General features: G+C 48.4%; 10 protein-coding genes across 10 annotated transcripts; 4 read left to right on the top strand and 6 right to left on the bottom strand.

The window, feature by feature from the left end:
- Nucleotides 1-24: 24 nt before the first annotated feature.
- On the top strand, nt 25-1,693 carry N7518_002167 (WD repeat PRP19 family protein; the record flags this gene model as incomplete). The annotated part of the gene is made up of 5 exons (XM_057183095.1): nt 25-37; nt 111-155; nt 209-644; nt 703-1,166; nt 1,227-1,693. 5 exons carry the CDS (start codon nt 25-27, stop codon nt 1,691-1,693), a joined length of 1,425 nt encoding a protein of 474 aa, XP_057044545.1.
- Nucleotides 1,694-2,066: 373 nt separating this feature from the next.
- Nucleotides 2,067-3,228, top strand: N7518_002166 (putative RING finger domain protein; the record flags this gene model as incomplete). The annotated part of the gene is made up of 3 exons (XM_057183094.1): nt 2,067-2,207; nt 2,292-3,023; nt 3,082-3,228. The coding sequence occupies 3 exons, from the start codon at nt 2,067-2,069 to the stop codon at nt 3,226-3,228; spliced, it is 1,020 nt and encodes a 339-aa protein (XP_057044544.1).
- An 818-nt stretch (nt 3,229-4,046) lies between these two features.
- Nucleotides 4,047-5,145, bottom strand: N7518_002165 (uncharacterized protein; the record flags this gene model as incomplete). The annotated part of the gene is made up of 3 exons (XM_057183093.1): nt 4,047-4,904; nt 4,966-4,989; nt 5,107-5,145. 3 exons carry the CDS (start codon nt 5,143-5,145, stop codon nt 4,047-4,049), a joined length of 921 nt encoding a protein of 306 aa, XP_057044543.1.
- A 1,057-nt stretch (nt 5,146-6,202) lies between these two features.
- Nucleotides 6,203-11,052, bottom strand: N7518_002164 (ABC transporter integral membrane type 1; the record flags this gene model as incomplete). Its single annotated transcript, XM_057183092.1, has 12 exons — nt 6,203-6,791; nt 6,842-6,940; nt 6,998-7,729; nt 7,926-7,970; nt 8,053-8,191; nt 8,222-8,584; nt 8,646-8,808; nt 8,863-9,705; nt 9,734-9,813; nt 9,877-10,156; nt 10,228-10,454; nt 10,509-11,052. 12 exons carry the CDS (start codon nt 11,050-11,052, stop codon nt 6,203-6,205), a joined length of 4,104 nt encoding a protein of 1,367 aa, XP_057044542.1.
- Nucleotides 11,053-11,822: 770 nt separating this feature from the next.
- N7518_002163 (mitochondrial 54S ribosomal protein mL43) lies at nt 11,823-12,361 on the bottom strand (the record flags this gene model as incomplete). The annotated part of the gene is made up of 3 exons (XM_057183091.1): nt 11,823-12,114; nt 12,183-12,265; nt 12,323-12,361. 3 exons carry the CDS (start codon nt 12,359-12,361, stop codon nt 11,823-11,825), a joined length of 414 nt encoding a protein of 137 aa, XP_057044541.1.
- A 246-nt stretch (nt 12,362-12,607) lies between these two features.
- N7518_002162 (U1 small nuclear ribonucleoprotein 70 kDa) lies at nt 12,608-14,099 on the top strand (the record flags this gene model as incomplete). The annotated part of the gene is made up of 4 exons (XM_057183090.1): nt 12,608-12,869; nt 12,935-13,062; nt 13,122-13,215; nt 13,315-14,099. The coding sequence occupies 4 exons, from the start codon at nt 12,608-12,610 to the stop codon at nt 14,097-14,099; spliced, it is 1,269 nt and encodes a 422-aa protein (XP_057044540.1).
- Nucleotides 14,100-14,934: 835 nt separating this feature from the next.
- Nucleotides 14,935-15,816, bottom strand: N7518_002161 (ribosome assembly factor MRT4; the record flags this gene model as incomplete). Its single annotated transcript, XM_057183089.1, has 2 exons — nt 14,935-15,481; nt 15,623-15,816. The coding sequence occupies 2 exons, from the start codon at nt 15,814-15,816 to the stop codon at nt 14,935-14,937; spliced, it is 741 nt and encodes a 246-aa protein (XP_057044539.1).
- A 247-nt stretch (nt 15,817-16,063) lies between these two features.
- Nucleotides 16,064-17,601, top strand: N7518_002160 (mitochondrial distribution and morphology protein 10; the record flags this gene model as incomplete). The annotated part of the gene is made up of 2 exons (XM_057183088.1): nt 16,064-16,160; nt 16,235-17,601. The coding sequence occupies 2 exons, from the start codon at nt 16,064-16,066 to the stop codon at nt 17,599-17,601; spliced, it is 1,464 nt and encodes a 487-aa protein (XP_057044538.1).
- A 225-nt stretch (nt 17,602-17,826) lies between these two features.
- On the bottom strand, nt 17,827-18,993 carry N7518_002159 (triose-phosphate isomerase TPI1; the record flags this gene model as incomplete). The annotated part of the gene is made up of 6 exons (XM_057183087.1): nt 17,827-17,855; nt 17,922-18,136; nt 18,202-18,314; nt 18,426-18,500; nt 18,587-18,866; nt 18,956-18,993. 6 exons carry the CDS (start codon nt 18,991-18,993, stop codon nt 17,827-17,829), a joined length of 750 nt encoding a protein of 249 aa, XP_057044537.1.
- Nucleotides 18,994-22,305: 3,312 nt separating this feature from the next.
- On the bottom strand, nt 22,306-23,256 carry N7518_002158 (uncharacterized protein; the record flags this gene model as incomplete). The annotated part of the gene is made up of 2 exons (XM_057183086.1): nt 22,306-23,126; nt 23,193-23,256. 2 exons carry the CDS (start codon nt 23,254-23,256, stop codon nt 22,306-22,308), a joined length of 885 nt encoding a protein of 294 aa, XP_057044536.1.
- Between the last annotated feature and the right edge of the window lie 46 nt (nt 23,257-23,302).

Below are 23,302 nucleotides of genomic sequence, written 5' to 3'. Positions count from 1 at the left end.
CTCATCAACCAATACCAATTAACTATGCTTTGTGCTAGTGAGTAGCCTACTATGAATCGCAATTTTGTGCTCTTCTTTCAAGCGAGTTTCTCACTAAACCTTTCTCACAGTCTCCGGAGAAGCACCTCAAGTGCCCGTCGTCTCTACCAAGAGCGGTAAGTCTTCAAAATCACCTTGCGCGCACGACATGAATCTCATAATTAAATAGGCAGCGTATTTGAAAAGCGCCTTATTGAGGCATACATTGCCGAGCATGGCAAAGATCCCGTGAACGGCGAGGAGCTTACCACCGACGATTTGATCGATCTCAAGTCGCAACGCGTTGTCCGACCTCGACCCCCTACTCTTACATCTATCCCGTCTCTGCTCAGCGTTTTTCAAGAAGAGTGGGATGCCTTGGCCCTGGAGGCCTTCACTTTGCAGCAGAATTTGGCACAGACAAGGCGCGAGCTAAGTTCGGCACTCTATCAGCATGATGCCGCGGTGCGGGTGATTGCGCGCCTGACGCAGGAGAGGGACGAGGCCCGCGAGGCACTTTCGAACGTTTCCGTTGGTGCCACTCGCGCCGGAGGAGAGGCTATGCAGGTGGACTCCACGGGCCTGCCCCAAGCAGTGTTGGAGCGAATTGAGAACACACAGGCAGCGTACGTGAATTCGGTGCTTCTTCATCGCATTGTGGATAGACGACTAATTATTGGACAGACTATCAAAGACCCGGCGTAAGCGCGCAGTCCCCGAGGGCTGGGCCTCAAGTGAGGCTATTTCCACATTTAAGCCATCTGAGGTCTCGGAACCTCTCTACCCCGGTGGCCGCGCGTTATCTATCAACCCGACAGGTGACCTGGTTCTTGTTGGCGGTGTTGACGGCGTGGCTGGTGTCTACTCGCTCTCCCAGAAGAGTGTCGTACAGACCCTCAAGACAGATGGCCCAGTCATCGATGCGACATGGGCAGGAAACAAGGCCGTCGTTGCCTCCTCTACGGGCTCCGTCAAGGTCTTTGAGAATGGCGCTGAAGTTGCAAGCTTCGCCTCCCACTCTGGTGAGGTGACGGCTGTCACAGTCCACGCTACTGGTGATATTGCTGCTTCTGTTGGTGTTGATAAGAGTTATGTGCTTTATGATCTCGCCACCAACACTGTGGTCTCCCAAATTTTCTGCGATGCAGGTAAGAAGTCAACATATGGAACTCATATATCCAAGCGCGATGCTAATCACTTTTGTTCAGCTCTACTGTCTGTCAACTTCCACCCAGATGGTCACTTGATCGCGGCCGGTGGCGCAGACGGAAAAGTCAAGATCTTCGATGTCAAGACCGGCGCCGCTGCTGCGGACTATACGATGTCGGGCCCAGTGAAATGTCTGTTCTTCTCTGAGAACGGTACTTACCTGGCTGCGGTAGCCGCGCAGTCCACCACTGTATCAATCTGGGATCTCCGCAGCTCCAAGGAGACCAAGGTACTGGACACAGGAAGCCAGATTGACTCAATCTTCTGGGATTATACTGGCCAATTCCTCTTGACTGGTGGGCCCGGCGGAGTAACTGTCCAGCAATACTCAAAGGCCTCCAAGGGGTGGTCAGAGCCTCTGCGGAGTGCGGTCCCTGCTACCTCGGTTGCTTGGGGATCAGCTGCTCAGAGTATTGTGGCGTTGAATGAGGCGGGTGTGATCACAGTGCTAGAGGCACAGTCATGATCACCAGGAAAATACTGTAATATTAGAGCATGCGACCTTCTGAATTTTCCATGGTGTTTGATTTGAAAGCTCTTGGTGCGATGATATTCACAGATGGTATTCACAGATGATATTCCAAGATTCACAGGTAAATTTAGAGACGAATGAAAGATTTCATCGTGAATTCATACCTTTCATTTGGTCCAAACTTCATATGAAACTTGGTGTGGAATACTCATAGTAGACAGCAACAAATCCCTACAGAAATGAGTTAAATATCTGCTGCTAGAGCCAGTTCGTCTTGTCAATTTTGGAATTCTGGAAGGCCACTAATCAGACCGCCTTATAACATTGGCACGAGTTCGCCGCCTTGCGACTCGGCCTAGACACAAAGATGGATTCCAATCTTGCTCTTTCACCTCCCTGGTGGCCTTCAATTTCTCCTTTCTCTGCAAAATACCATTCCTTGACTTCAGGAATAGGCCCTGAAATGAGTGAAAACTCTGGCGTCCAGTTTATGGGCGCCAGGACCAAGGTAAGCCTTCACTCGTCGTGAAACGGGCGGGGCACCCGATCAGATCATTAAGAACCTAGCTAACAAGATTCCTATCTCTCTCAGCGAAGACATCGTGAGATGGCCACAGAAGATGATGGAAGCGGTGATGCCGCTTGGGAACAGCACTTCCACCCACGTCGCTCCGACCACGCTCGATCTGATTCCCGCTTGCCACCCAGAAGAGATAGAGATGGATTCGACTACCGACGGCCGGTGATGCTTTCACCTGGAGATAATGCCGTGATCGACTTGACAAACGATCCAGACTCTCCTCCCCATCGGAATGTGACATCAATATTCGGTCCCTTCACACCCCCCCGTCCATTACGATTTCCGGGAGATTTGATGAACCACACGTCCACCATGGCTGATCGTCCTGCTGTAATCGATCTGGAAGCGGAGGTCTCGCCGGGCAGTGGAGATGTTCAGATTGTTGGGTCTTCTACCCTCAGGCCGAGACCAATAGAACCCAGGTACTTCGACACCAATGGCATTCCAATACCAATGCACTTCCCTCCTCATACACGCCGGCCGAGAAGATCGGATGGGACATGGTCCGGCTATCGTGCCAATGGCATGAGTGACTTGGGGTTGCTTCACTCTGCGGTTCTTTATCCGCCTATTCAGCCGGCGCCCCAGCCTCGATCATCATATAAAGGACTAAGCCCAGCACCGGAAGGATTTACTCGCCTTTTGGCAGAAGATGACGTACCTATCTGTCCGAACTGCCAGGACGAGTTGGGAACCGGAGAGGGGCTAAAACAACAGATTCATATTGCAAAACCATGTGGCCATGTGAGTATTGTCCATTTTGAGCTGAAGAGTCCGTTACAAAGACTAACAATTCTTTTAGGTATATTGTGGCGAATGCGCTGGGAATCGGTCCATCTCAAAGTCTAAAAAGGCAGCTTCAAAGACAAAGCCGTTCTCAAGGTGCCAAGTTGCAGGTTGTAATAAACCTGTAAGTAGCCCGACGGCTATGTACCACCTTTACCTGTGATTTACCCTGGGCATTGATTTTGCGGGCATTCATTTGCATTCTGGTGTTATGGCCATCTCCTTTCCTCATTCCGTCGATACCCAAGATGCATTTGAACTGGCAGGCGTTTTTAAATAATGATTTATATCCAAATTACGATTCAGTGACTTATGATGGCGTTATGACCCCGGTGGTTTCGTAGCTCATCATATGCAGAATATTATAAATATTGTTCAATGGAGATCTACTATGTAGGCAACTCTGGTAACACTTGACCGCAGCTAAAATAAGCTAGAGATCAAAGAAATATCATTGAGTGGTAAGGTATAGCCGCATCACTTGTTTTCAGCTTTACTACTAGCGAGGTAAACGGCGATATATGTGAACGCCGTATGAGAAGGTTACTCTAGTACCGCAGAAGGTCAGCGTAGAAATCATTTGCGCAGTGGATGTTGTACTGAAACTCATGGTAGATTGCAGTGTATTCTAGTTCTCAGGCTGCCTGGTAAATATGATTACTCTTGCTAAGTATCCAAGATCGACTGTGAGACTAACTAATACCTTCAGAATATCAGTCAGGCACCGTGGCCCTCGACATTATGATCTAGGAACTAGATATATGAAGTATATTATGTTGGCTGGAAGATATTGGATGAGAAGTATCAATATCAGCCTTCGGTTATATGAAGATTGCGTTTCATGTCTCGAGTGTTCAATCGTAGACACGCCCAGGGCAAGCCTGGTTTCCCCCTGCCCTTGATGATGGTCCTGACGTCGTAATGCCCTCACTCTTTATTATGGGTTTACCATGTTCTCCTGTACCTAGCAGCATTGGAAATCTAAACAATCATAGGAACTTTGCGTGTTGATATCCCTGTCTCAGAAACAAGACTGTCAAACCATGAATGGCGTAGCGCATCAGCGGCGCTGATCCGTAGCTCGGGTTGCAATTTCAGCATGCGCTCGAGCAGATCAGCTGCGAGAGGATCCATCCTGGTGATCAGGAGTCGCAGGTCTTGACTCGGGTAGATAGGAAAATTGGGCTTAAATTCTGGCAACTGACTGATGCCCGGCCAAGTGCGTTCAGACGGGGTGCCCATCACTTGAAAGATTTTGAGCAGCTGATCATTGTTCGCGTTTCCCGAAAACAACGGCCGACCGGTATACATCTCGGCGATGATGCAGCCCGCTGACCAGAGATCGAGGCTGGTGTTGTAAGAGCGGCTCCCCAAGAGCACATCCGGAGGTCTGTACCAGAGGGTGACCACCTCATTTGAGAAAGTATTGACGGGGATGTTAAAGGCACGGGCTAGACCGAAATCTGCCAACTTCAGATCTCCACCCCGGCTAATAAGCAGATTTTGAGGCTTAAGATCCCGGTGCAAGATGCTATTCTCGTGACAGTAGGCTATGCCTCGCAGCATTTGGTATGCGAAGAACTTGAGGGTGGGGAGATCAAGAGCGCCGCCGTGGTCGTCCATAAAGCGCTTTAGGTCCTTGTCCATGTATTCCGACACTATCACGAGACTTTTGCCAGTATGAACCACATCATACAGGGCCAGGATATTCTCATGGTGAAGCTCCTTCATCAGGGAGATCTCACGGATCGCAGTCGACGGCGTCCCTTCATCGGCATCGAGATGAATCTCTTTCAGGGCCACCAGCTCATTGGTCTGATTGTTCCGACCTTTGTAGACCTAGTCTTATCATGAACTGTATTCTTGCAGAAAGACTAAAACTCTTCTCGGGGATACCAACCGTTGCGTAGGTGCCTTCACCCAACTGCGACCAAAATTAGCGGGGTCAACTCAACTTATCCTTTTTGAGGTACTTTCTTCAATCTCACAGCCACCATATAACGACATAAACTCATGCAGGGAATCAAAAGAAGGTACGAACCTTTTCTAGTTGCTGAAAGGAGTTTATGATCTGGGACATGGTGGAATAGGCTTCGGCGAGCTCCCAGATCAAGAAAGGTACAACATATGGAGTAGTAAAAGTGAGACCAACTGATGTGCGGGACAAATAATTCAGGGGTTGAATATGTCAAGGATGTTCACTCGGGCGAAATCCCGCCCCCTCAGTTTCCACCAATCCGACCAGAGTACCTCCTTTTTCTGTTCATCCTGTCGTGGGGTGGCAAGGATATTCATAGACTCTGACTTGTGGGCTTCACAAGAGAGAGAGAGATAAGAGTGCGTGCAAACAATATTGATTTGGTGTTTTATTTAGAACTGCTTGGCAGGATTTTTGATATAGGAACACTATTAGCAAAAAGCAAAGAAAGAAAAGAGAATGGTCAACTAATCTCCTCTATTTAGCACGTGCGGGTACTCTCCGTCCCTCTTTTGTATATTTCATTACATTGTGCAAGCATCCCTAGCCGATTCGCCCAAGAGCTCAACCTAGCGCCTAGACTCAATCGCGTCAGGTCTACGGGTAATAGCGAGCTTGTATGGCTACTTTTCATTTGTGCTTTACTGTGCCTCACATGTACTTGGTGAGCCACAACATATAGTGACTATACGTGACGTAGTGGGTAATGAAAGTGACCGTTAATACCGTTAACTCATTGCCCTAGTAGGTAAGACAGTCCCTGTGCATGGTTGAAGCTTAATAAAGAAGTCGCTACAAAAAAAGCGCTTATCATGCCACGTTTAACCCAGACTATGACGGCGGCATTGAAGATTTGCTAACATATATATGATACTAGGGCAATATGGCAGAGACACATTCCTACCAATCCTGTAGTTGCTATCAAAACCAACCAACCTACATCACAAGCATAGTATGATGCGATTGACGTGGCTAATGTGGCTAATGTGGCTTAGAGAAATCTGTCTAGTAAGCCCGAAAAATATCCAACGGTTCTTGATTCGGTGTGGACATAATTGTGCGGGACGGCCCGTTGTGGAACCTGCGGTGGAGCCCATTGTGGTTCTTTGGAAGACTATTTGAACGGATTCTCGCTGGCTGACTTCAATTTAGACACCTTTTATGCCCAGAACAACTGCCAAAACATGCCCTTCCTACTCAAAAGCTCTCGCGGTTCTCCAATTTCAGATACTGTACCTTGATCTACAACCATCACCAAGTCCGAGTCCATCACAGTATTGATTTGATGAGCAATCGAAATGATAGTGCGTCCTTTCAGCCGTTCACGAAGAAGCTCTGTGGCTAATTTCTCGGTATGTTCATCAAACCCGCCCGTAGGCTCATCCATGATGACAATTCTACCAGGTGATAAAATAGCACGGGCAATGCAGAAGATCTGGTTTTGCCCATTTGACAGATGGGTTGAATCAATGTTCGCAGTCAGGCCACCATTGTCGCGGATCTGATTCCAAAGCCCGACTCCCTCCAGGGCAGAAATCATCTCCGAGTCATCAATCGTTGATGATATTCCCAAGGAAATATTTTCGCGAACAGAACCGGGAAGAATCAGGGGATTTTGAGATATTGGGACCAATGCAGAATGAAGCTTCTCTTTAGGAACGGTTGAGATGTCGATGCCGTCAATGTAGATTTTGCCAGACGTGATCGTCGCGAGAGAGAAGATGCAAGCAAGTAAAGAACTCTTCCCACTATTCAACTTATCAGTTATGCCTCATTCATAAAGCTTATCCAGCCTTACCTTCCAGTTCTCCCACAAATGCCAAGTTTCTGCCCACCTTCCAGTGTAAATGAGATATCCCGCACAACTGGAGCGGAATCATGCCCCCCTAAGAGCAATCTTAGTTCTTTGGTTCATTTCTATTTGTTTTGAAGAGCGATGCTGAGAGACACTTACCCATATGAAGCAGAAACCCTTCGAAATTCCATTCGACCTTCCGAAGGCCAGTCCTCAAGACAAGCCATCTCTCTTCTGGCAATAGGTTTTAGCTGTGGATCAGTCACAAATTGCTTGACCCTTGCAATTGCGCCTAGAGAAGTCTCAAGCTGTGTCCAATTGGTAATCAACAATGTCAACGTTGAGGTGAATGAAAGTAAGTTCACAAGGGCAACGCCGACGGCCCCAGAGCTACTTTGCTTTGTCACAAAAACAGCTAGGGAAACAAGAACGGTGGCAAGGCCCGCAACAAGTAGATCCAAAACAACCTGCAACCACTGCTGAATGGAATACATGGTGTAAAATGGTTTCTGGGACTTGTCGAGGAGCTCGGCATTCCGATCTGCAAATTGACGTTGCCAATGAAGTGCACGCACAGTAGTTAGGCCCTCTGTCGTTTCTATGAAGTGGGTATACAGAGGAGCCTTTGCTTCTAGATCGAGAAGTCTGATCTGTCGTGAAGTACGCAAGTAGAAAGCCTGGATTATCCATACTGCAACGATGCAGAAGGGTATTATGACAGACATGTAGCCCGATCCAGTAGCGATCAAGGCCCCTTGTGCAATACAAGTCAAAAAGCCTACTCGATAAAAGTCAGCATTTAACGATTTGTGAATGCTGAGGAAGGAAGCTTCGCACTCTGGAGAGTTATGCCAAAAGCAACAGGAAGCTGCATGTCGAGAAGAGACATGTCTTGGCTAAATCTGGAGATGTTCAGAATTTTTCAGGTTAAATCCATCGAAAGTGAAACGTTGAATCTCAAATATATGGCTTACCTATTGATCAAACTTCCTGTATCTATCCGAGCCAGGCTCGGCCAAGGTGATCTGGAAAGCTCGTCAGCAACACATTCAGTCTAATATAAAAGGAGTCTGTCTCCATTACTGACCTCATTATTGTGCCCAAGAAGACCTTATGCAGCTTAACAGCCGACCTGGGAACAGTCCAGACAAAAATAACCTAAGGTATATGAGATATCTCCATAGATATATGATGTGACAGTGCTTAGAACATACCCGATAAAAGCCCCAATCGCGATAATGGCGATGGAAGAAATGCCGACATAGGAACCAAGATAAATATAATTTTTTGGAGGAGCTGAGTCACACCACCAGCTAAGCATGACCTCTGCGATGTGGTTTAGTAACAATGTCTCTGAATATATCTAGCGATGGGTATACTCACGCGGAAATGCAATACAAAACACGTATACAATTGCGAATGCCAGCGTTAGCCCAAATGCCCACCAACCAAACGAATTAATGTAGTAGGTGTAGAGTGAGATGTCCCCATCACCCCTGGAGATTTTGGAAACGGTCTTTCTTTTAGTCGTTTGTCTGGTTTCTTTCTTCGCTTCTCGTATTTCCCCCACCTGGGAGTTACTGTCCTTGCTCTCTTCTTCGACTTCACTGTCTTCCGGACTTGGGGAACACGAAAGACTCTGTATGTACTGATTCTTCTTCGCCAGTTCTTCGAAAAGCCCTTGAAATTCCATGCGACCGTCCTTTGAAAGAACAATCAAATTATCGGCTTCTTTGAGGTGTTCCACTGGTGAAATAAGGGCAATGGTCAGCGCCGTAAGTATTTGAAGGGTTCAAGTTAGACTAACCAGCTGTTGTCACAAGAATGGTTGCGATACCCAGCCTCCTGACCAAGCCAGCACGACCGAGGAGTCGCTGGAAAATTAGCCTTGATGTCACTGTGTCCAAGGCGCCAAAGATGTCATCTAAAATCAGCAAAAATGGTCTTGCGTAAATTGCTCTAGCCAAAGCCTAAACTCACGCAAATTAGCACCTAAGATGGAATGAGGTTACCGGTATACTTACCACTCGCTGCTTCTGTCCTCCACTAAGTTGAGCTCCTGAGCTCCCAGTCACTGTGTCAAGTCCAAGAGAAAGACTTGTGATTTCAAAATCCAGGTTACAGACATATACCACCTCTTTGAGCCACGTTTCGTCAAGTGGTGATTCTCCGATGATGTTAGTTCTTAGTGTGCCATTGAATATCCATGGAGCTTGCTGGCAATACGCCTTTCTGACCGAACGAACAGACAATATTCCTTCCGTAGAATGCATTTCACACAGCATTGCTTTGAGTAAAGATGACTTGCCAGAGCCAAGAGGGCCAGTCACAGCCAAAAAAGAACCATTTTGGATCTTCAACGTTAGTCCATGGAGTATTGCTGGAGCCTCTAAGCCCAGGCTAAAGCAGCAATCAGTCATGCAGACAAGAGGTTGTGACTGAGTCGGCACTGATTCGAGTTCCATCCCTGACACGTCCTCAGGCAGCAAGTATTCATCAACAGATGAGAGCCCATGTACTCGGTTTTTCTTGCAAAGAAATTCTTGAATCCGATCAAAACAGCCAATAGTGGATGTGAATCTAGTCAAGGAGACAGATAATAGTACTACCGGGTTTGTCAAAAGAGGAATTAAGGACAGAGTTGTGAAGGCAACATCAGTGCTGGGTGTCTCTAGCCTGAGGTTCAGCTGTGTAGTGGCGTACACGGCTATTGTTAGGGCAGGGGCGATGGCAGTCGACAACGCACTCAAAACATTGACACCGACAATCATTGATCGGTAGGGCTTTGATTGATGTAGTTCCAACTCACGAAGACCGTTTGTCTTGAATGCCACGTCTGATTCAATACCGAACATTTTGATCCAGCTCTTTCAGCATTATCGAAGTAAAATTGACTCTCTCCTGAACAGCATGTACCCAAGTCTTTTGCTTTTGGCGCATTTGAGGGGCGAGATAGGACGATCCTAGTACGCTCACTATATTTTGATTAGTTACTTTCTTTGACACGTCTTTCTATTGCCGATTTAAAAGGCACATACCTAAAGCAACACCTAGAGCAGCCACCGAAGGGTATCCAATGGATTTACCCAGAAGTACCAGCGCAATCACAATCTCTACTGGGGATGCCCAGAGCTCATGGGAGTTTAATAGCCCGGTGACAATCCGATCGATATCGGTGCTCATCAGCGTAGTCGGACTAGCCTCTTGGCCTCTATCCGGAGCTTGGTGTAGGGTCTTTGCATATATCATTGTAACTAAGGACCCACGAGTCATAGTGACCATGCGGATAGCTTGACGCTTGTAGAGAGCAGTGCTTGCCTGAAAATTTGGGATAAAGATCATTAGCGATATAAGGTATCAAGCCAGAAAAGGACTTATGATTTGCTCACTGCTATCCCAACATAGACTAGCATCGTCGTGCCGATGAATCCATATTTGACCCCAGATAACTCACTAGAGCCGTTCTTGGAAACGTAGTCAATAAGGTCGTTAATAAGAAAGGGCTGGGCGAACTTGAACCCAATCAAACAAAGGCGAGGAGCAATTGCTGCTGCTACTGTCCACTTCAAGTTATAGACCACGTCCCGGAAAAGTGCGAGCCGTTGCGTGCGTTTCGCTGGCAGTCATGATTTAGTATCAATATCATCCATGACATATCATATGAATTCACCTTCGTTGTTTTCCCACTGCTGATGGTACCAGGAGGTTGTAGACTTGGAAGAAAGTTCTTCATCTAGGGGATAGAGATCATTGAGGGATAGGTTGCCTCGGAAGCCACTCATAAAGAACCGATTGAGCCACCAATAGGTGCCGTGACTGAAGATTCCGGTTGAATTTTCTGGTGAAACATGACCGCATTGTGGGCTAAGATTTTTGCCTTTTGGATTCGTCTCCAACACGAGCAACAGGGATCGGGTTATGAGTGTAATAGTGGCTGTCGCTGCGAGTGGATAGCTTGAAGGATATAACAGCCACAAAGTCCGGACTTCTGCAATTTCAAATATTATACTCACTAGCAAATAAAGGCAAATCAAACTGGAAGGCCTCGGTGAACGTGTGTGCTCATAGAGTGATAGCAGTAGCAACGCCAGAGTGCTGGTCATTGCCACTGCAGCGGACGGAACCGAGAGCTTTGTTCTTGGAGAGTTTGGTAAACACCACAAAACGAGGAGAACAAGTTTCGGAGCTAGTAGTAGAGTGGAAATTACCTGCATGGTATTTCAAGATCACATTAGCTTGCAAGCCTAATTTCGGAGCTACAGGAAAGGAAAAGGGAGACCTACCACTTTCCAAGTGCCAGCAGCACTACGTCGTACTTTCTTGGGCTCTCTGTGGAAATGATACACTGAAAAATGCATAGAGTGAGGAATAAAAGATCCGGAGCCAAAGCGAGAATGCCCTGCTCGAAGAGCAACGTAAAGTCGAAATCGCGACGGCATGGCAGCACTCGGGGTCCAAAGTGAGTGTCGGCAGAAATGCCACACTGCATCTTCACTTTTTCGCAAGTAAGGCGTTCAGATGAAATATGAAATATGAGAGTGGGGGAAGAGGATTACGCAGGTAGAAACTAGGGGATGGGCGAACACTGGCAAAAGCCGAGCCCCGGTCAAGTAGATTGCGAACCATGCAATAAGCTAGCCAACACCAGCCTTGTTAGGAACGTATGTATGCTTTCAAATCCAAATCAGGTTAAGAAGATATGTGACCATCGGATTTGGATGAAAGAAGTATCCCGGAGTCCGGAGTTAAGCCAAACTTTCGGTGACCTCCGGTATAGAGAAATCATGGAAGAGAATTGATATAGGCTCAAGTTTTGTATGCATAAAATATGGGTTTCAAAACACCATTGGCTTCCAGGGAGCAAATAGACAAGAACGAAGAAATAAACACAACCCAGGTCAATAGTACAGTAGGTTGCAGTGGGGATACCTGATAGTCACCACCGCAGAGAGAACATGAACCGTAAATAATAAAACACATCCGTCTAGACTCCCCGAAGATCACCGTGGTATGGTGACCAGATACCACGCACACTCTCATTCAAACTTGTGACTGGCTTCTTGACCCGCTTCAACTTCTCTCCACTAGCTTCTTTGAGGAGAATTGCCTTCTTCAGGATTTCGTGAGGTTCCAAGTTCCGTACACACACGGGCTTCTCACGGCCATTGATATAAAGGCCCTTAATCAGAGGGTGCTTCTGGGGTCGGGGAGAGACACGGATTTCAATCTGAGGGTTCTCGCGGGCGAAAGCGGGGAGGTGTTTCTCTAAGAAAGTACTGCGATGTTCAATGTCAGTACGGATGTTCCTGGGAAGTTTCAGTTTCACCATTTAGGATACACCTACACCATGCCCTTTGAGCTGCCCGCCCAGTTGCAGTAATGGAAGTCAAGGCGTTTGCATTGTAGGATGAAGGCACCGGCGCCGTTCTAAGCAGATTTGGGTCAGTTCGTCAATTGAATATCAAACATACGGACTTCACATACCCTGGCCGCCGTAGATGTTCTAATTCCGCGCAACGGCATCTTTCCAGCCGTCAATAGTTATAGCCGGAGTTTACAAGTCGCGATGGCTCTCGGGGCATTTTCTGGTGCACGTGATTGGCAAGGGCGGTGAGTCACGCTACCAATGGCGTGTGCAGCACTTTGATCATTCGACCCGCTAAGACCACAACTGCGACACGAAGCTCTGACTCCTGAGGTTTCACTCATCTTCCACATATCGTCTTTACTTCACATCCCCACTTTATCTGCATTGGTTTCACACTCAGTATGACGGATAAGCTACCCCCGCCACTTCTGGCGCTGTTCCAGCCGCGTCCACCCCTTCGATATCTGCCTCCAGGCGATCGCGCACCAGATGACTGCCAGAAGAGCACTATCTCTGGAGTTGCCCAGTTCCTTGCCGATGCTAAAACTTTTGCCGATGAAGTTCCCTACAACGCAACTGAAAGCGGGGTGCAGCGCAAATTGCGCGAGAAAGTCGAGAAGAAAGAGCAGTTAGAGAAGCAGATAGCGGATGGACTGCAAAACTGTACGCTTTATCCTCTTTTCACATTTAACATTATTTCAAGAGGCTAACGTGGCTATGTCTTACAGACAATCCGGATAAAGATCCTCAAGCTCGAGGCGACCCATTCAGGACTATCTTTGTCTCACGCCTCAGTTATGAAGCCAAAGAAGCTGACCTGGAACGAGAGTTTGGCCGATTTGGTCCCATTGAAAGAGTATGTCTTGTTTTCCTTATCCCTTGTGAAGATAACCAGCTCTAACTTTGTGATACCAGATTACCATCGTCAAAGATACAGTATCAGACAAGAAAAAGAAACCCCACAGAGGCTATGCATTTGTCGTGTTCGAGCGCGAGAAGGATATGAAAGGTATCACAACCATGGCAATTTACTTGGCATCCAACCCACCCATTTAATTCGTCTTGCGGTAAGAAATGTTGCTGACCCCAGTTCCTTCCTCAATATCAGCGGCCTACAAAGACACAGAGAACTTCAGTATCAAGGGACGACCAGTCGTGGTAGATGTCGAGCGTGGCCGCACCACCAAGGGGTGGAAGCCCCGTCGCCTTGGTGGCGGTCTCGGAGGGCGCGGATACACCAAGGTCGCGCAACTCCCCCGTGGTGGACCTGGTTTCAACGCACCATCTGGACCGGGTGGGTATGGGGGCGGATTCCGCGGAGGCTTCGGGGGCAGAGGTGGAGGTGGTGGTTTCCGTGGTGGAGGTTTCCGCGGTGGCAATGATCGCTTCGGTGGTCCTCGCGGTGGTATCGGATACCAGGGCAACCGTGGCGGCTTCGGTGGACAGGCTCCCCCTAACGCGCCCTCCGGCCCTGGCGGTGGACGTAGCGGAGGTTTCAGAGGTGGTAGCTTCGGTGGTGATCGTGGTGATCGTGGTGACCGCGGTGGTGGCGCCGGTGGCAGATTCGACCGTGGTGCAACTGGCAGCAATTCGGAGCCTGTGCGGCCTCGAGATAGCTACGCTGACCGTGACCGCCGCGACTATGACCGTGACGACCGTTACAGAGATCGTGATCGTGACCGCATGGGAGATCGAGGCACTGGAGACCGAAACGGAGACCGATTCCGCGACCGGGACCGTGAACGTGGTGAACGTGGTGACAGGTATGGCGGCGGTGGCCGTGATGGTGGCCGTGATGGTGGTCGTGACGGCGGCCGGGAGGATTATGGACGCAAGCGAAACCGTGAGGATGAACCTGGACACGATGATCCTCGTTCCAGGAGAAGGTATTAAACCCTTCACTTATCCCCCGGGTCTTACCTCTTTCCGATGAAGTCTGGGTCTGCTGGTGTACTGGTGGGTATCACTGATCTACCCAGTTTTATCACTCTTTCTCAAGGGTAAGGGGGTAAATCATGAATTGGCCCATGTGCAATTCAGTTCGAACGCTCACAACCGTCAATGTTTTCACCTCATACCAACATCACAACTCGATTTCAAAGTGGTTATTCGCCACATCCCCTGCTTGGTCCATCTAAACTCCTCGGCAGACGGAGATTCTCATGAATTGTGCTTGTATTCCCCGTTCTATCTATTCTTATTTCCCTTGGTGTTTTCTTGACTCGTTTTCCAATGCTTTTTTTTCTTTCCCCCTTTTTTCCCCTTGGTCCTATGAGATTTCGTTTTCTCTGCAGGGGTAAGTATTGTATTTTAGTTCTGTCCTCTTCCGCGCAAAAATGGAATCTGGTGAACCATCAGGTAAGACCAGGTAAGGACCATGTGAAACGACTGAAAGGCAGGTATCTTGCTAGAAAGATGAAAGTCTAGGCAATACAGCTAGCGGTTCTGCACTACGGTTGATATATGTCCAAGAACGAGGTAAATTTGTAGACTTTTTTCGACCTGGTATCCGAATCTTGTCATAGGCTCATAATCCAGCAGGAGGGAAAGCCTCCTGTAAAAGGATGCGAGAGAAAGAGAGATAAAACACACAAGTCTTCAATATATTTGCAAAGAAAGCGCCCTCACCAAACTCCAAAAGATGCCCAGCAGAGTTCTTGTTTCGGCCACACGGGAGCCGAATGGGAAAGAGAAGAAATAAAAAACGGAAAAATATGAAGATCCCCATCTATGCATCAACATCCATTCCACCCTCAGTCTCGAGGATCTTGACCTCCTCAGTACTCCGCGTCCAGTAGGCCTTGAGGTCGACCTTGAACTCGGACGAGGTGATACCGAACATCTTCATCAACGTAGTCTGTCGTGAGTCCAGAGTCTCTCCCTCTTTGCATACGGGGTAGCCCTCCTGACCCTCAGTCAACTCAAGCATGACCTTGCCCTTCACCAAGCGGGTGGGGACACCGAGCTTGCGGAGCGCGGGCTCAATGGTGTGGCTGACAGGCTCGTCCTGCTCAGCAGGGATCTCGCCGGCCCGTGCGGTGACCAGGCCGTTGGGGATAGTGAAAGAGCGAGTGGCTTCAGTTCCAGCGCGAGCAAAGTCCTGGGGACGGAAGTTCTCGAAGTAGTCGATCACTGATTCCGGAGTGCGGGAGGTGAATAGCAATCCAACGGCACCGGCGAGGAAAGGAGTGAGTTTGCGCAGGTTGGGAGCGGCTTCGCTTTCGACATCAGCGCCAAGGGCCTTGCACATGACCTTGGTCTTGCCGAAGAAAACTCTGGAAAGACATAATTAGACAACTGATCTTTTGGTTGAAGGATTTGCATATAAATATTTGATATCGGATCCACCGCTGTTGATCAAGCGTTTTTTCCATTCAATATCTTATGCAAATTCCGATTGGAGCAATGATTCTTACCGGCTATCGGCGAATTCAGTGCGCACATCCTTCAAATAGGTGTTCCGCATGTTATCGACCGCAAAGACAAAAAGATGATCATATTCTTCAATACATTCCCGGATATTGGCGAATAGGCGCCGGGTCTGCTCCTTGTGATCTTTCTTGGCAGTCTTGGACTCGTGGACGATGCGCGCACGCTTTGAACGAGGCATATTGAATTATGATTTTAGAATTGGTGGTTCAATGAATTCAGGCAGAAGGTTAGATGTTTCCCCCACAGACATTTTTTCTTCGCTGATAACCGGATTAACCCACCGCCGGGCTTATCCAACGCTAACCTGAATGGGGCAATCAGCTGTGATCTCTCAGGGTCGGGTCTTCAATTGCGCTTGCTACGAACGATCTTGTTTGGTTTCACGGTGCTATCATATTGTCACCTGCAAGGGCTGAGCCTGGACAATGCTGGACTTTATGGACTACATCCAGCTGTCCTTCGCCGAGGCGACCCACTGGAATCGCGACAACTCGTACTCGTCACTCAACACCACCGCTCAATGTATGTAATTGATTTATCCCCCAAAAGTCTCTCTATGGGGCAGGGAAGTTGCTGGTCTAATACAGTTGGTACAGCGATCCTGGACTTCTCGACCCCCGAACGGTTGCGCGTTCACCTCTCGTCACTGTCCACTCCCCATTTCGCGACCAGTTACACACTTGGCACCGTTGGCTTGCTCGATGGATCTGTGTCATATCTATTTAGTACCGTGCCATTTAACGACCTACCAAGCAGAAGTGCGTCAATCCCGCTTCGAAAGATATGCCCGGGATACCGTCAAGTGCAGGCCCCCGCGGCCCCAATCCAGACCTGGGGATATGACTCGCTCTTAGACGGCGTTAGCATTCCCGGGCTCACAGACGGAAGCCACTCAGAACCACCAAATCCTAAAGGCGGAGAAAATAGCAAAGAAAGCGAGGCAAAGCGTAAAGCTACTCTGCTCCATGCTTCTCTCCATCTTCCACCTCCCTCCACTCTATATGCGCTCTTTCTACGCAGAATCTCTACGAATATGCAGCTGTCGCTAGCTGTCTGCTCAACTCGGGGACCACCGCAATCTAAGTCCGCACCACAGGCCTCAATGCTCACCCAGCTATCCCACGATACTGGCAAGTACAGCAATGAGTACCTCTTCAGCACAGACAACGCCCTGTTCGGTTGGCGCGGACTCTGGAACTTCGGCCCAGATCCTCGATACACTCGCGACGACGTCCCGCCGCCATTGTCCCTCCTGTCCGCAGGTGCAGAGGCGTACTATTCCCCGATATCATCACTGATTGGCATGTCAACCGGCCTGCGATTCACCACATTACCCGCAGCCACAAAGGTCCTGCCATCATCATCACATTCCAGCACCCGGACACCTATATCGACCTTCCCCTACACTCTAACACTAACATTGGCCCCGATTGTGGGCTCTTTATCTACAACATATTCCCTCCGCGCCTCGCCTAACCTCGCCTTCAGCTCTCGTTTTGGCTTCAACGTCTACAGCTGGGAAAGCGAAATGGTCGCAGGCTGCGAGCTGTGGCGTCAATCCAAGAATCCCAGCTCCCCCATTCACGACGATCTCGAATGGGCCCGCCGCAAAATACGCATGCATGACTTCAGCGTTTCCCTGCCTGGCTCACCAGCTTCCCCGCTCCTAGCGGACCCGGCTCGCCCTGAGGGCCCCGTAGGCTCCAACGCTCACAGCGAGGCTGAAACGAGTGACTCTGTCATTAAACTGCGCATTGACCAGTCTTGGAATGTGCGGCTTCTCTGGGAAGGCCGGGTTAAGGAGCTTCTAGTGAGCGCGGGCGTTGGGCTAGGTCCGGGTTCCTTCTCATTGTCGCCTTCTGCTTCTTCGGCTTCGGCCACCGGCTCGGCCCAGAGTGGAGGTGGGGGTCCTGGCATGTCGTATTGGCGGGGGGTTGGGGTCTCGGTGTTGTATTCTTCATAGGTTACATGGGTTGTCTAGCGCATATCATTGGACAGTCTCTAAGGAAATAACTGCTCCGCTGGGTAGCAACGATTATGTGTTATCGAAATATACTTCAGAAATGTACATAGATTCGTGATAATTTCCTGGAATTTCCAAGCTGTTATCTTCTGACGCCTACATCACAGAGCTTTTTGCTTTGATGATAGGGGCACTATGGGGGTATTGGTTTCTTTCGGAAATCTCTTAGATGCGGGCGTTGATGATGTCGACGACTGTAGAAGTTTGTTAGTACCAATTTGGTAAAAGAATCGGTAGATGGGCAGGTGCTAAGAACTTACAGGCAGGCTTCAAGCTGGCACCGCCAACCAAGAAACCGTCAACATCGGGCTGGGTAGCGAGCTCACGGCAGTTCTTCTCGCTGACAGAGCCACCGTAAATGATGCGAACGCTCTCCTGAGCGTGGGCGGAGATAGACTCGCCGAGCCACTTGCGGATAGCGGCGTGGACCTCCTGAGCCTGCTCAGTGGTGGCGACCTTTCCAGTACCAATAGCCCTACAAATACATGTTAGATATGTCCAGGTGTATGTAGATATAGAGGCAATGCCATAAGTTCATACCAGACAGGCTCGTAGGCAATGACGACCTTGTCCCACTGCTCTGCGCTCAGCTCCTTGGCGGCAGCGTCAAGCTGACGGGTGACGACCTCGATGGTCTTGTTGGCCTCACGCTCCTGCATAAGAATCGGGTGTGAGCGGGATGCATTCAGAAGACATATAGCCGATCTGGACCCGATGACCCACTATCGGAACGAAAATAGGAAAACCGGGTTCTAATGACGTACCTCGAGGGTCTCTCCGATACAGAAGATGACAGAGACACCGCCCTCAATGGCGGCCTTGGTCTTGCGGGCAATGAACTATTGGGGCAGTGGTTAGTTGATGCTTCATTCGGCTGCAGTGTTTGAGGATGATTGGGGTTTCGGGGACTGCGGGGTATGCATACATCATCAGACTCCTTCAGGATCACTCGGCGCTCGCTGTGGCCGATAACAACCCAGTTGATCTTGGCATCGCGGAGCTGCTCAACACTGATCTCACCGGTGAAAGCACCGTTGGGCTTGTCGTAAACGTTTTGGGCAGCGACACCAATCTTGGGGTCGGCCAGCTCGCGGGTCAGAGCGAGGTAGATGGCGGGAGGAGAGATGACGACCTCGGTGCTGTCGTCAAGCTTGGCGGAATTGAGGTTCTTCACGATTTCGGTGATGCTCTTAGCAACACCGTTCCTTTATAGGGTCAATTGCGCGAACGAGTAGGCATTGGTAAAATGTGAGGGGCTTGAGACCGCGGGGTAGCATAGCTCGAGACAACGTACATCTTGAAGTTACCACCGACGAAGAATTGGCGAGGCATATTGAAAGTTTATGAGGGGATGGAAAAGAGAAAGAAGAAGTTTCAGGGATGTTGATAGCTATGGAAGAAGAAGAAGACTTGGCCGGAAGAAGGGACCCTGGGAAAGTAAATCGGTTATGTAAACGATGAATTTCCCTTTCGAGTTAGTTTTGCTTCTCTGGGTTTAGCGCTAAATTACGTCATCCCTTAATGCCCCTCCAACATAGAAAGACCCCTCCACTCAGTACTTTACCATGTCTACAACATACTGCGGCCCAACATGCCAGCAAAGCTAAACCCACAGTAAAGGCGAGGCTACTATCTTCCTATGGCCCCAGGTTCCCATCAATTGGCTCAACATTTAGCCAATCAGCCCTGTACTAATCTTCGTTGTCCCTGTTCTTTTCAATTTACCGATCTTACGATCGAATGAGCCCATCTTGTCAAAGCCGCTTCCTTCGACCATGATGCGAGGAATTTCACAAGTCTATCGGAGGGTCTTGACTCTTGAGGTTACCCTCAATGCACTCAAGATCCTTAAGCTTACAACTAATGATGGTCAAGGTCAAAAGATTCAGACTCGATTTGTCTACTACTTAACTATCATATCTCTTATGCTCTCGATTCCTCGGACTGGATCTGGCGTTGAGCGGCTATTTAAATCTGCTCGTGATGTCTGCCATTATCGTCGATCTCAAACCAAGCACGATACAAGAGATAATGTTATTTCTTTGTGTGTCCACTCTCAAAGGAAGAGGCAAGCACTAAAGGATGAACAATATACTGTTACGAGCCAATTCGATTCAGAAGAAAGGAGTGCAATTCAAACCAAATTCTAAGTACGAAGAAGAAAGAAAAAAGAGAAACTATCTGAGTGCGGGTTCTTCCCTTCTTATACCCTTGCGTTTGTCTCGCTTAATTCTCGTTCGTCCACTTGGGAAGGTAGAAGGGCATAGTCGTTCCTGCCTCGTTTGGCAAGTACGAGGACGTGACCGCTCCTGCCTCGTTTGGCAAGTACGATCCTTCCCAGATCGTCACATATACCAGCGCTGTTGATTTCGAGCCTATCAGTGATGATAAAGAGCGAGGGATTGAACAATCTTGGGCGATTTATACAAGTAGCAAGTGAGCAGCGCTTGGGAAAGACGCCAGAGTGTTATATGTAGCCAGTAATTTAGATGACAAGGGCATTTACAGATGAAGTTTTTGGTCTGAACCTTTATGTCTTATTCTCATACTCGGAGAGCTGTAAGCAAGATAATTAAAAATTCGGCCTTAGTCTTCAGAAATACATATCACGGGTTTTATTTGTTTACTCTAAGACCACAATAATATCACGAGATGATATATCCACTCCTAACGCCCTTTTCTATTCCTTTTATCACAGAAGACATACAAAAAAGACTTCACGAGAGGATGTGAGCTATTGTGCAAGGTAAGTGACTCTAGACGTTCCTAGAATGGCGAATTTTTGGTCTATTGTCCAAGGAAAGCTCTCCTCGCAGTACGCAGTTGCTTGTCTCTTCCTGAAGTCTTCATGTAATAGTTGGCAGAGCGCTCCTCCTAGTACTATTGATTGGGTATAGACCCATTCTTAGTAGGGTGTTCCCAACCTGTGACAGCTCCAACATTATCACTGCATGGAATAGACATTTTGCAAACAACGATTTTAGAATTCTAGTAACAAACTTGAAAGGAAATAACCGAAATTCCGGTTCAACGAGGAGCTACTGCCGTATAAACTAGGTAACTAAGTCGTCCTGAAGGCAGAACTCCAGAAAAAGATGTAATTGATACTGCTCATTATTCAAACTCGAGTATATCTGTTCCTTGTTTTTCTTGGTTCTCAAAAACGAGGACGCGAGATCTGCAGCTGCGATGTCGAGCGAAGCAAATTGGTACTAGACACTCTGTACTACTCAGATAGTTATGCTCTTCCGCCGGATAATATAGGATAGCTATGCTTGAGAAAGGTGTCTCGGTTCTCGCCTAAGAATTCTCCGAATTTGAATTCACTTTCTTCCCAAGATCGGGGTCGTCTTTCTATGTCAGCACACAGCAGTCAAGGAAAGTAGTCAGAATATTAGCCAAGGAAGATGTCACAGTCATTGGATATATAAATGTCACGTGATGTGATATTCAACCCGCGATGGGTCATACAGTATTAAATTATACACACACAAACTGTAACATTGAGTTCAGCCAAGACATTGGTTATTTGCCAAGGTAATATAGTACACCCTGAGCTTCCTTCCCGGCAAGAGCCAACTCACGGATTAGGCAACATACAAATGTGGAGATAATTTCTGGAATCAAGCCTGGGGGTGTCTCAGAGTATTAGGAAACGCACGTGATATGAAGACTGGGTGTTGGTTGAGCACTTGTTTTTCTATTTAAGCGAGCTGCGCGCATATACAGTGGGACTTCTGAAGTGTTGGGAAGGATTTTGCATTATACGGAGTACATACACCCACTGTACGGCAACGCCAGGGGCATTTGCCATTGCCAATATGCTGCCAAATCCAGGAACTTTGTGTCGATCGCTTCCGATCTGCCATCCAGACTTTGCAAGCGGGAGATAGACCCTGTACCACCGGAAAAAAAACACAAATCTGATCCAGCGGGGCGAACCCATATATATGGGTCAAGGTACAGGTCAGGAACCCGTGTTCTTACGGCTGAAGCCCCATCGAAAGAGGAGTCCATTCCTCGGCATTGTTCGGCCACTGTGGAAGGTACGTGGCTGGATAACAAACCCAATCGGGCTTAGAAGATCCACATAGTAGATGGCTCGAGAAAGGATTTTGATTTTCAAAACAATAGTATAGGCAAGTGACCGACCGACAGCTGGTCGAATGTTAGAATGGGACCGCTAATTTTTAGCGCCTCTTGGCCCAGAGGAACATGTATTAATCCGAATTCCGAGAGCTCGGCGAATGTCAGACATCAGCGAATGTCGGGATTCTTTTAGGGGTTATAATACCCTAGTACAGAAGAAGATAGGATTTAGTGGTAAAGATAATACTGTAAATAATGATCACGGGGTCTTTATGAACGTCTATTATAAGCTGTGAAGACATCCTAGTGTAAAGAGAGATCTCGACATTCGCCAAGACCGCTCAGAGCAGATAGATGGTCGAAACGCGGATTAACACGGATTAATATATTTTCCTTCACGCTAAATTAGCGGTCCCATTCTAACATTCGATCAGCTGTAAGCCCGGCAAGTGACAATGACACCGGAAATGCATTGAGTTATACTATATAATCTCAATTATGAGAAGAAAATGCAACCAAACATGCTTAGTGCAGGCTTGGTATCTCATGGCGCAATTACAAACCTAGATGAGCAGCAGAAGGTCTGGCAAATTGCCGAGCGTCCCAACGCACTCGTCGCAAATGTCGATCTGGATCCTTGACTTCGTTCCGTGCGTGGAGCCAGCGTCCATTGTCCATCAAGATGATAGACCCACGCGGGAGATTCTTGGCTCTCAAGTTGAGTATTCGGGAATGGGCTGCTGGGCCCAATAGGACGGATTTCAGTTCAGCTAGCGCTTCAGATGCCTGATGTGTGAGCGGCACAACAATGTCCTCTCGGAAGCGGAGCTTGATGGCGTTCGTCTCGGGGCTAATTGCCAGCAGGCCACCGACGATCTGTGTATCTGCCTGACTTTTGACGAACTCGGGTGGGACAGTGATCTGAAAATTGGGGCTGAAGAGGGTCTCGAGGGTGGAAGGTGAGAGAAGTGTGAGCAATTCGTCGACATTCAAGATAGATAATGTACCGCCCCCACATCGATCTGGCTGAAGAACTTGGAGAGCGAAGTATTGCGGTGGAGAGCTCTCATAGCTGCAATCTGTGTGCCAGGGGAATTCTTCCATGGTCTCAGATCGAGCTTGAGTATTGTTGCTCTGGAAGCTTTCGGGGCTGGGCCGAATGTCCCACATCCAACCTCGATTTGCACTGTGTGTGATCGGTAGTCCATGGCCGTGGTGTTGGTGCAAATTCAATAATAGTTTGTGAAGGTAAGTGCTTTCGTCGTCGGGGAAGCCGAGTTGGATTTGCAGAACGCCGGCGCTCTGGAGGGTGTGATGGACAGTACGCAGGTGGTCATGTTGGGAAGCGATGGCAGGATTCGAGACTGTGAGACGTGCTATAGGTCCAAAATGGCAATTTTTATTAGCAAATACGGGGAGAAGAGTGTGAACTCAAAGCTCACATATTCTAGGTACTCGAACGACTTGCTTCCTTGTCGTGGGGAGAGATCTCGTTAATCGTTGCATTGTAGCCATTATTAATGATGATAGGATGGAAGAAGGCGAGGACCAA

The sequence above is a fragment of the Penicillium psychrosexuale genome (assembly GCF_028828465.1).
Source record: "Penicillium psychrosexuale strain IBT 29551 chromosome Unknown utg000002l, whole genome shotgun sequence".
Taxonomy (NCBI): Eukaryota; Fungi; Ascomycota; class Eurotiomycetes; order Eurotiales; family Aspergillaceae; genus Penicillium; species Penicillium psychrosexuale.
Note: the sequence above shows the minus strand (reverse complement) of the source record. Positions and strands in the feature narration are given on the sequence as shown.